Here is a 12048-nt window from a genome sequence, read left to right as displayed (position 1 = left end):
TAAGTAGATATACGTCACCCTTGACTGCATGAAAGTAGCTGTTAATTTACACGTCTGGCTCACACCCTGTCAAGACCTGGTAAACTCTACGCAGTAGCTGTGGATGTTTACTCAGAACTCACAGCAGGTGTGAGACCCTGTTGTTTAGAGATCATCTATTGCTCCTTTACTCAACCTCGTCTCTTTCAACTCACAGGAATCCCATCATCTGCTGTGCGTCCAGCAAGCTGTTTCTCTCATCATTGTGTGCTTGTGATCTGCAGTCTCACATTTGATCCCCTCACCTACAATAAATCTTAACGGGGTGGAGACCAAAACCATCCACATGGTTTTACAGTTCTCCTCTCTTTGACACAATTTCTACAAGATTTCTTTATTTTTTTTTTCTCGTGAGAAATGACAAAGGTCTAACCCTAAGAAATGCATGTAAACTTGTGTATTAACAAGATGGCGGGCAATCTCTGCGCAGTTAATCACATTTTCAGAGCAGCATGAAAGTGGCATAAGTCTATTATGAAAAAGAAGTAATGAAAAGTGAGTGAATTTGCGTTCAACCAACAAGCTACGTTGAGTTAGAAGAACTTAATCATTTGTAGAATAAGCACACATTTTGGAGTTGATTACTTGAAAAAAATAAGTTGTCTAATACCAGAGTTGTAGCCCTGGATTCAATAAATCTTAGCATGTGCTAACATAACTTATTGATCATTTATATTTAATGAACAAGTAAGATATGTATACTTGTCACTGGCATTAGCGCAAGTCAGTAGTAGTGTTTACCTTCATGTATCTCTTTAACATATTGGTAACCATAAAAACTTTAACATTACAGAAACTTTTTTTTATGTCAAACATACTAGCATTAAACAGGTCTTTCCCTTTATTAAAAATAAAAAAAAATGAACACTCATTTTCAACATTTATTCTCCTTATCCAGTCCTATGCAAAGCATGCTGAGAACTAAAAATCCGCTGCCTAATTTCACTGCCTAAAGACAATTTAATTAATTTGAGTTTAAATTACGCACAATATTAAGTTGAGGTAATAAGCCAATGCAGAAATTTGAGTTTAAATCGCACACGATATTAAGTTGATGTAATAATCAACATACACTCTAAAAAATTCTGGGTAAAAAACAACCCAATGTTGGGTCAAATATGGACTAATCCGGCAATTGGGTTGTTTTAACCCAGTGGTTGGGTTGTCTTAAGCAAATATTTAACCCAACCATAGGACAAAATCAACCCAATCACTGGGTTAAAACAACCCAACTGCTGAGTTAGTCCATATTTGACCCAACATCGGGTTAAAACAACCCAGCATTTTTTAGAGTGTACTTGTGTCAACAGAACTCTGTTATAGAAAACAATGTTTGCAACTTAAAAGGTTTAATTAAAACATGACATCTGATTTTTTAACTTGCAACCATGCATTTATTTAAGTTGTGGTAACCACCTTACGTTTTATTTTGTAGTGCCGCAACTTTTAAACAAGTGTGAATCCAAATAATTACACTCTTTATCCCAATCAACTTCCCAGCCAAGGTATTGTGACATTCCAATTCCAATTCCTGTGATGAATCTTTATTTTCTTAGAAGAGTGCTGAACTTTTCCAAATAACTCATTGGTTTACTCATTCAATATTCAGAGTAAGTCAACAAAACTTTAATAGCACAAATTGTCAGCGTTTACAGTATTTCTAATGTAAACAGAACTTAGTTAATTCTGGGATCATTTTTATTACTACAGTGAGTTCACTATATGGGTCGAACGAACATCAGTAAATGTATCCGGACAATGGATACATTTTTTTTTTAATATTGTGTCATGACAGATTGTGTCCTTCCTCAAAAGCAGGTCTCCCCAAACTGTCAGTTAATGATTATCCTAAGTATGTGCAAATTATATTCATTCAAAATATGCATATCTTATTATATAATCTATACAAATACTTATTTTATGCATAATAAAACCAATTAAACATAATTGTATACACTTGATTAACTTTTAATTATTAACAATAGCTTATTAATTAAATAATTTAACATAATTCATTATTTTTATTTTTTTTATAACTTAAATATTTGGATATTTAACACTTAATTCAGCACATACTACACATTACACATACATTAAAGATGATTGAGAATAGGGTAAATGTAGCCTAGAATTCTAGACGCACCCTAGCGGCAGCAAATCTAATCTGTCGTGAGTATCGTCTAGCAACTCTCAATACACTTCAAAGCTGTAAACGCTAAACTCTGGTCAGGCCAATCATATTGTGTATAGAGTCGGTGGGCGGGGCTTCACATAATGACGGCAGAGTTGCGCTTGTGTGCTACTAGTAAACACAGAAGCTGGCGAACGACGATCGTTCGAATCAGCTTTGACCGCGACTCTGGAAGACTTGGAGTTGAGCTTTTCTCTGAGAAAAGAACAAAGAACGGCACTGAAGTCTTTCTTAAAAAGGGAAGATGTGTTCGGAGTTTTGTCGACCGGATACGGCAAATGTTTAATCTGTCAACTAGCTCGCTTCACCTTCTTTATTGCTCTGGTTGGTTGTAGCGCTATCCTATCGCGTGCAGAGGGAGTTTGAAAGACAACCGTTTATCCCGCCCCTCGGATTGAGCCCTGTCAATGGTGAGGTTCCAGACCAAACATCTGGATGTGGGTCTGGCTTGTCAGTGTGTATAAACAAAGTTATCAGGCTAATCACTTATCTGTCATGCTAGTATATAAGCTAATACAGGTCATTACAATGGCATTTATCATAACGGGGCTAAAGAGAGTACCTTTTGAAAGCAAACCAATGGGATTGCTTGGGATCCCAAAGGAGACCTGATTTTGGGGGGACCCAATTTGTCACCAAAACAGAAATACATATTTCTTCCGATAGTATTATAAAACTAGCCAATTACTGTTGGAAAGACAGGCTTCCATTTGACAAACCAAAATGTGAAGTGAAACTATGACAAAATCTCAGTGGGTATTTAACTGTTTAATTAATCTAATCAAAAGACTGCACAGCACAAATATGAGATGGGTTTGAAATGCTTTACTGCAGCATTTTGGCTTAAGTTTTCCATTTGTTTGTGTAATGAGACAAAGCCCAAAAGATGCACAAAAAAACAAACAAAAATGTTTTGATCAACACATCAAGAAAAAATTCTCCATTGGTTCTGCAGTTTATTTGGGTAGACTATGACTCAGCTGTTTATCCAATCACTGCATAAAACAGCAAATAAATATGATGACGCCAATAGGATATTTGCTTTCAGACCATCCAACCTGAAAGCATGAATACACATAACATACATATAACTACAACCCTATTTTGTGCATAGGCCTATCACTTTTTCAGCTTTGTGGTAAGATAAATCTTCTTTCTTTCTTTCTTTCTTTCTTTCTTTCTTTTAAAGGAATCCCATCGTACGTATTGGGTCATAATTTAAAGAAACCCCATTAAGATCATCTGTTCCGTAGACTCTTGTTTGCTCCGGGACACACCTGTTTACTTTCCCCAGCAGTTTATTCATTCAGAGGCGCGCATAACCAAGCACCCCCTGTTGTTTAAGAACCAGACACCCCCAACTGCAAGTCACCCCCCCTGTACTTTAAACCCTTAACCAATCGCCGGACCCAGGGGGCGTAGGCCAATGGCTGTCCCTGTGGACTGAGAATTACTTCATTCTCAAACTCGATGTTCCCCAGTCAAAAAAGCGCCTGTCTTATTCATCGAGTCATCATCCAGTCAGTGGTACGACAGTCAGTGCGGATAGTATCCTCGCCTTGCCGCTGCATAACAAGAGAGCGAGGAGCGAGCAGATCCGTGCGGAGGGGACTGTGCGCAAGAGGAGGCGTTTATGTGCGCGCTATAGAGCTTGTGGTGCTGAAACGCGCTCAGATGCACTGGCGAGCGGAGCCCTGCTGATCAGGAGAAACGGAGATTTTTTTTTCATCACCTATACGGAGGATTTACTCCAAGTACTTGGATTGATACAAGACCTACCCACTAAATCAACTTGATTTGAACCACAAATTATAGGGAAATATAAGGAAACGATCTAAAGAAAGTTCTAAACTTTAGAGAGACGACCAGTGTTCAGCGTTCTAGACTGTGTTCGGATGGCAGCAGAGACTTTCAGCTCTCCGAGCTGAGGTTAACATTATCTACCGGGTTTTTTATTTTAAACATTTACATTTTTTACCTTATTCAAGAGGTGGGCGAGGACCAGCGAAAGCTTCCACGGTCAGTCCAGTCGGAGCATTCGTGCGCACACTTTCATTCTGGACTGCAGGACAAGTGTTGAAGACCCCGGAAAGATGTTGGTGTTTTACATCGCATTGTGCCTTTTAGGAACAGGTAAGACATTTTTGTTGTTTTAGTTCACTTACTATTCTAATGACGAAATCGGATGTTTGCGTTGCCTACTCCGTAGCATTGCGTCAACCTAATCATAACGCGACTTACTAGCTCAGCGCGCTCCGCTTTCAAGTTAACGCAGTGGTTTTAATTGTCATGATTGCATTTTGTGACATTTTGAAGTCATAGGGAGACCCTGGCGAGATGTTGGGCGAGTGGCACTGCGCCAAATGCAAACAAGGCTTATTTGGAAATTAAACTTGTTCAAAACAGGCGTGTACCCAAGCATAATGCAGCTCGTGTTAGTAGGCTCTGTATTAAGAAAAGTACTTCAGCAGTGCCGTGACACAGTGATGGCATTATGCGTATGCTTGATACTGCAAGGCAGCCTACTTAATAATGGGATGTCCTAACGTTGTAGTGCAGTGTTTTTATTTTTATTTTTTACTGCTAGTATCATTGTCAGTTTTTATTTGGTAATTTTGTATAGTTACACCTGTTGTCTGTTGATATACACTCTGGCACATAGGGAACTTCAAATATGTGTGTGTGTGTGTGTGTGTGTGTGTGTGTGTCTGTGTGTGTATATATATATATATATATATATATATATATATATATATATATATATATATATATATATATATATATATATATATATATATATATATAGGCTACACACACACACACACACACACACACACACACACACATTTGAACGATGTGTAGATATATGAGGGATGAATGGATGCGCTTTGGGAACTTTTTTGTTCGCTGCAGTCACACCGATCACTAGCAATGGAACAAGTGGCTGCGGTTCTGACTTATACCTTACTGTATGGGCTTGAGGCTGTACTGTACATGGTCATGTTGACTTGGGGTTGATATCCAGTGCCCCATTAAGTGAGATCGTCTAGACAGCAGACTTGGTATAAGAGGAAAGTTGAAGAAAGACGAGGCAGGTGTGACCACGATAATGGATAGCTAACACCCTTCTGGATTCGGAAAAGTGTGTTAAAAACCACTGGGGTCTACTGCATGGGAGAAGTGCTGATGACAGTATCCAAAAACAGGGCACTCTTAATAATTTCACAGCCAACGCCATCAGGAAGGCACCATCTCCTTTCTCAAACAGAATAATTTAACAGCATTAAATAAATATAAATGGTGGCGGGCAGAGGTGCGACATTTCTCAATAGGGGAGCTGGGAATGCGCGCGATCTGAAAGATTATGCTCGTCGCTGTGTTGATTTATTCATTATTTTGTAGGCCTACTTTATGTAGTAAATGCCCACGGGCATCTCTCGCTATCCTGATATGTTGTGAGCGTGAATGAGCAGGCTATCGCTTGCTGCACTCACTGTGTGTGCTCTTTGTTTCTGCTGGAGTCTGCTATATTGCAGCGCAGCAGAGTAGGGTTGGAAACGGGGAACTGGTTACATTCTTTAAGAAAATATTGGAATCGAATGTTTTTATGCTTTCGACTCTATACATTCTCGAACATGATTTTTTTCGCCGATGAGGATGGTACGCCGTACTATTCTCCGACTGGCAGCGCGATGAGTGCAGTCCGAATCCAAAACGAATGACTCTCATGAACAGGTTCTTTTACTGAGTCATAAGCAAAGTAGTTCGATTCTCGAAATGATTCTTATGAACCGGTTCGTTTCAGTGAATCACAAGCATACAGCGTGACTTTTTCGATAGAACGACTTATAAGTAGGTTCCTTTTTGTGAATTACTAAAATACAGCGTGACAAATGTTGCTTGAGTTTCTAACACATAACTCTTATAAGGTTTTTTTAGTGAATCAAAATCAGTGGTAGCGAATCTGAATCAGTCTGGCTAATCTGTTGTCATTACTTTTCATGTCATACTCGAAATAGAGGCAATAATTGTTATTTAATGTCATGACATTCAGTGTAAGATGACGTCTGAAGACATTAAAATCATTTATTTTTATCATTCATATTTTGTGTTGTTAAATTTTGGTTTTAGGTTACATTTAACCTACTCAAATAGTTTTTTTTCCCCCCTCAAAAGTATTTATAAATGAAAATCATTAGATCTTTCTGCAGTAAAAAAGAAAAGAAAAAGAAAACTTGTAAATGTGTCACTAAACCATTACACTGATTTTGAATTATTTGCAAACTACTAAAAAAGTCTATCTGTGCAAAATCTATAAAAGCTCAGTAGGTACTCTGCATTCCTAAGTAGACAGTTGTTGTGAGCCATATTCAGTTTTGTGCTGTTTATTTCACACCAAAGGCGGCGCTATATTTTGCATATTCTGTGTGCTTTGATTGAGAGAGGTTGATTCATTTGCGGAGAAGTAGCATCCTCGAGCCTGGCCTATTTTTACCATGAGTCTGTTGTTTCCACGCCTTTTAACAAATATTTTATTCATTGGGTGTATTATTAACGCCGGCTTTGATTCAGCTCGAGATAAAGGCTTCAAAATCCCCTGGCCCTCTCAGATCCAAAAGTGTTTCTTCTCCCAATTAACGGCGTAACCGCAAGCGAGGCAAAGCGCTTTCGGTCGGCGCTTCAGTAAACGAATTAAAAACAAATGTTTATTGGCGGTTAAGCTGCGCTTTCTGTCTGTCTCTTTGATAAATGAGGCCGCCGTATTGACACGGATGGAGGCAGTAATTAAATTTAAATGTTGAATCTAAATGCCTAGCACTGTCATAAACTCGGAGTGAAAATATATATTAGGCAGAAATGTTAATAAAATGCTTACATGATTCGCAAATAGGCTTTAAATTTGTAATAATCATTTGTGGGATAAAAGTTGAACGTGTAAGTTTTGGGTTAATTTTGCTCAATGCCAAAGTGTAATCTTAGGATATGTTGTCGCATTTCCTTTATGTTGTGCTTTTTATGTGGACCTCCTAACTCGTTTAACAGTAAAATATGACCCTGGCTGCACTCTAGATGTTTTTCTCATCGTTAAGTGGGTGTGTAAGTAAGACAGAAGGAGGGGGGAGAGGGAAGAATAGGATGTAGCAGAGCAATTCTTTGACAGACTGGTGGCAGCTGCTTTGGGAGGAGCAGAGAGGCTCCCGGACGGCCTGAACCACTCATCTCACCTGACATCTATACAAGCAGCACGCCACACTCTGAAAAACCACCAGCAGCTCACATCTGACTCACCAGCTCCCTCTCTGAATAATGGCTCATGGATAGATAGCGCAGCGAGAGAAAGATTGTCCCGGTTCTCATAAACACGCGTGCACCCTTACACACTCACCCAGATTTATACACACCCGAACGTAGGTGCAAACACACATCTCCTTTATCTCCTGGTCTCTCGCTTGTTTGTCTTATCTGTCTTTCTCGCGCTCTCTCTCTCACACACACATGATTTCAGAGTGTCTGACAAGACGAAGGCTCAGAACTAGTAGAAAAGAGCTAGGGATTGAAGCGGAGAACATGACAGAGTCTTGAAGAGACGAGCCCCTAGTGCCAGATATTCATGTGCGTGCCCTTAACAAAGCTCCGCCGCTTCTTTCTCCCAGCCATAATTTGCTTTCTCGGAATGTCCCTCAGTCTCCCAGCGGAATTATGCTGCACTGTGCCATCAGTATTCCAAGTAATCTCCAGCACTTTTTTTTTTTTTTTTTTTGAAACCTTTGGCGTGGGGTTGGAGTCCCAGAAGGCAGCGTTCAAAGGAAGAGTGTTGAGATCATAAAACTTTCGCCTACTGCTTCCTTCCTCCCTAGTCCCTTTGCCTTGTAAAGAGCAAAGAAATACATAACTGACTCTCCCTTTGTGCATTATTATTTATTTAAATTGTATCATTTTGTATCCTAACACACTCTCATTCACACAATTTATTTCTATTGATCATCAGTATCATCAAGGTAAATGATTGAATACATTGACTATCTTATTTATAATAGTATTGTGGTATGGCGTCAGCATATTAGATCTGATACTTGTCTAACATCAAAGTCCCTCAAGGAAAGTCGGTTCACGCTGCACCATATTTGCATACCATATTTCGGCCATCCAGGATACAGTCCTATCTATTTGAATGGGGGAATCCTGGAATCTCAAAAACTTCTTGGCGAACTTAGAGTAAAAAAAAAAAAAAAAAACATTTTAAATCAGCTACTAAATCTAACATGAACTGTACCATAAATGTAGCCTGAATGTCAACCGAACTCAGCCCCGGCCACAATATTTGAGCTCGGGCAGTTTGGTCTGGACTTGATCCATAGAGCAGTAATTATGTCTGAAGTAACCTGTTTGGACCAATGAAATTGTCAGGTCGGGCTTTAGACGATGATGGACAGATGATCAACAGTAACGTAATCATTCACATCAACAAAGGCGCTTGGTTGAATTTGTTCTAATCCTAAACGGAGAACTTGTTCGTATATGCGTTCACCTTCACTATTGCTCTCAGAAATGATGATCATGTTGGTAAGTACTCTGTGTATCCTTATAGGGGTAGTTTACCCAAAAATGAAATTGATGTCATTAATGGCTCACCCTAATGTCGTTCCACACCCGTTCATCTTCAGAACACAGTTTAAGATATTTTATATTTTGTCAGACAGCGTATCTAAGTGTAGGCACACTATACTGTCCATGTCCAGAAAGCTAATAAAACCATCATCAAAGTAGTCCATATGTGACATCAGTGGGTTAATTAGAATCTCTTGAAGCATCGAAAAAACATTTTGGTCCAAAAATAACAAAAACTACGACTTTATTTAGCATTGTTTTCTCTTCCGCGTTTGTTTTCAAACCTCAAATAAAGATTCAAACGGCCATGAATCAGTGGATTGATTCATGATTAGGATCGCCAATGTCACATGATTTCAGCAGTTTGGCAGTTTTTTTTGGCAAGGTTGCCTGCTAAAATTCACATTCATGGGTTTATATATCACATAACTGAGCTCGCTTTAACCCGCAGACATGGAAAACAACCCACGGGGAAACCGTAGACATGGCAATACAGTGCAGTTGAGTTCTGTTTAACTAACGCAACTAACATCTAACGCAGAACAGTTGAGTTCTGACAACTAACGCAACTAACATCGTTCCATTGCTCTGATTGGTTATAGCTCTATCCAATTGAGGTCTTATCTGGTTCGGTTGAAACACGGCCCATAATTACAGCCCAATGGAGCAGTATCAGACTCCGAGTATGACGCCGTCAGGCTATAATAGGAGTGAAACGTCTTTATCTATAATCTTTGGTAACACCCTGTCTTCAGCTGTCTTTCTGTGATGTTAAACAATGCTGTGAGGTGTTGAATAAAAGTATATTCATTAACACCTTCTGAGAAATAATAATTACAATCTTTAAATACTTTCTTAGTTATGTCTATGACTCGAATTTGTTCTAGATCATTAGGCGTCATTATGGTGCTTTGCCTGTTTGAAAGTTTCTTTAGTCGGTGCCTTCATACTTAATTGCTGTCTGTTAAGTAATTGACTAACTGGGCAGCAAGGCAGCTGGCTTCAGTTTCAGACTCAGCCGCACACATGTAAACACTCCAACAAACAGCTTTGCAGATCTTCAGTCTTGTCTTGATGTCTTAGCTTGCTCCATTAGAGGGACAGATAGTTTGACCTGCACACAGGCCTCCCATTAGTGGTGGGGACTGCCGGGCGCTTAGATTGAGTGGGGTTGTGCTATGTGTATTTCTGGCCTTCTGGCTCTCTGGGTTTGTTTTAGGAGTTTTCTGTATTATGCATGAGCTGAATGTCTTAGGAGAGCTTATGGGGACTGAAAATGACTTGTTTTTGTGTGTGTGTGTGTGTGTGTGTGTGTGTGTGTGTGTGTGTGTGTGTGTGTGTGTGTGTGTGTGTGTGTGTGTGTGTGTGTGTGTGTGTTTGTTGTTAAGAGGCTTAATGTTTGTATTGTATGTAAAGAGGTGTAATATGAGGTTGTATGTCATTCCGTGTTAGAGAAAGCTTCAGATAAGCTGCATCTAGTATGAAGATTGGAAACGCATAACATGACATGTAGAGGTAATAATACAGAGAAAGAATCTGTCTCTTTTTTCCCGCTTCTCTTGTGTTTTCCTCTCAGAGTAAAGAATAACAAAAAGCAAATGTGAAATAAGAAATAGTCACATTGTTAGATATAAAGTTGCAATTGTGAAATATATAAAGTCATAATTACGAGCAATAAAGTAAGGTAAAAGTTACAACGAGTCATATTGTGAGAAATTGATCTTTTTTTAAACTCTGAGACAGAAACGGGCTTCACCTGTTTTTCCTTATTGAAAAGGAGTTGCCAAGTTGGACGGCAAAGAAGTTCAGTGGGGAGTGTGTGCGTTTGAGTTAGAGCGAGCAAGTGTGTGACACACACGATTCACAATAACGCCGATGCAGCAGAATCTGTCTGGTGCGGGAAGACTGCTGCATTATTTAGGAGACGCTCGTATGGCATAGATATGGATGAGTTTTGGCCTGCTTTGATGCGCTTGCACTCTGCAGAACAGAGTGAGATGGACTGGCTGCGAGCGGCTGAGTGCTCTGGGCTCTTTTACAGGGAGAGGTTGGCGCTCGGAGACAAATTCAACATAAAGGTCAGTTTTGTTTACAGCGGAGAGCAAATCGCGAGATTTTCTCCCCAGACAACATTCTAGCGTACAAATTTTATATGTGTTGCTGGGACTGATGCTGAGAATGACATTTAAGCTGGTGAATAGGACTTAGGGGATCACGATAATGCTATACATTCTCTTTACGGTCTAACAAAACATGGATGTTAACTTTTATAGCACCTCCTGTGGAGAATGGGCCACAACTCCTTGTTTTCCATCTTTTTCCCGCGTCCTCGTTTGCCCGTCATAACGCTCAAACCGTGCTCCTGATGACACATACAGCTGTTAGGTTAGGGGGGGTCTTGAAACAATGGCTCTCTCTGTTTTCGGCTACACACAGCCGTATTGTCTAATTATCTTTCACAGACATAAGACAGCGACCCTGGGGTCTCACCCGTGTTTTTACGCTGCATCCCCCCCCCCCCCTCCCCCCCCACACACACACACAGACCCAAAGACAGAGGCACACACGGAAAAATATTGAGAATTAGTGGAATAGAGAAGGTTTTGGAGGGAAAGGCTGTAATCAGTTTGCCCATGCAGGAGCACATAGATAAAGAACTTGGCATTGCGTTCAGGGGGGCTTTTGTTATCAGTTGTCAGTGTCTCCAACCCGCACGGCTAATGGCAGAGCCTGGAGGAGAGGTGGCCAGTTGTCCCTCACTCTGGGACAAGGCCATCTCCTCCATCTCCATTGTTTTTTTGTTTTTTTTCAGCCCCGCTCTTCCTCTAACCTCGTCTCCATCCACCCACATCCTCACCTCATTTTCCTTGGGCGGAAAGACGAGTGAGTGGACAAAGAGGAATTGTGCTGACTTCTTCCTCTAGAGGAGAAAATGAAAAAGAGGGCAATGATGTCATCGGAGGTCTTCAGTTACATTAAAACGGACAGTTTGTTTCATCAAGGCCGAGAGTGACTCCTAGAGTGGAATTTTATCTAATGCATCCACGTCCCCAGGGATTCCTCTCAACAATGTTGTTGTTTTTTTCTTTCTTCTTGTTATTCTGATGATGAGATACAGTAGACAACAGGGTCAGATAATCACCGATATTTGCATACAGTGGAAAAAAGAGGGTGTTTACTGCTGACATTACTCCCAGATCACAAGGGGG

The 12048-nt window shown here is 40.1% G+C and overlaps 1 protein-coding gene across 1 annotated transcript in view; it reads left to right on the top strand.

The window, feature by feature from the left end:
• Nucleotides 1-3674: 3674 nt before the first annotated feature.
• kirrel3l (kirre like nephrin family adhesion molecule 3, like) overlaps nt 3675-12048 on the top strand; it is a 55640-nt gene continuing 47266 nt past the window's right edge. Inside the window, exon 1 of the mRNA XM_067450275.1 lies at nt 3675-4363. Within this exon, the coding sequence (XP_067306376.1) occupies nt 4324-4363 (40 nt within the window). The 5' untranslated portion in view covers nt 3675-4323. The remainder of the gene's footprint in view (nt 4364-12048) is intronic.

The sequence above is a fragment of the Pseudorasbora parva genome, chromosome 8, assembly GCF_024679245.1.
Source record: "Pseudorasbora parva isolate DD20220531a chromosome 8, ASM2467924v1, whole genome shotgun sequence".
NCBI classification, from domain to species: Eukaryota; Metazoa; Chordata; class Actinopteri; order Cypriniformes; family Gobionidae; genus Pseudorasbora; species Pseudorasbora parva.
The sequence above is the reverse complement of the archived record's forward strand: the minus strand, read 5'-3'. Positions and strand labels throughout refer to the sequence as shown.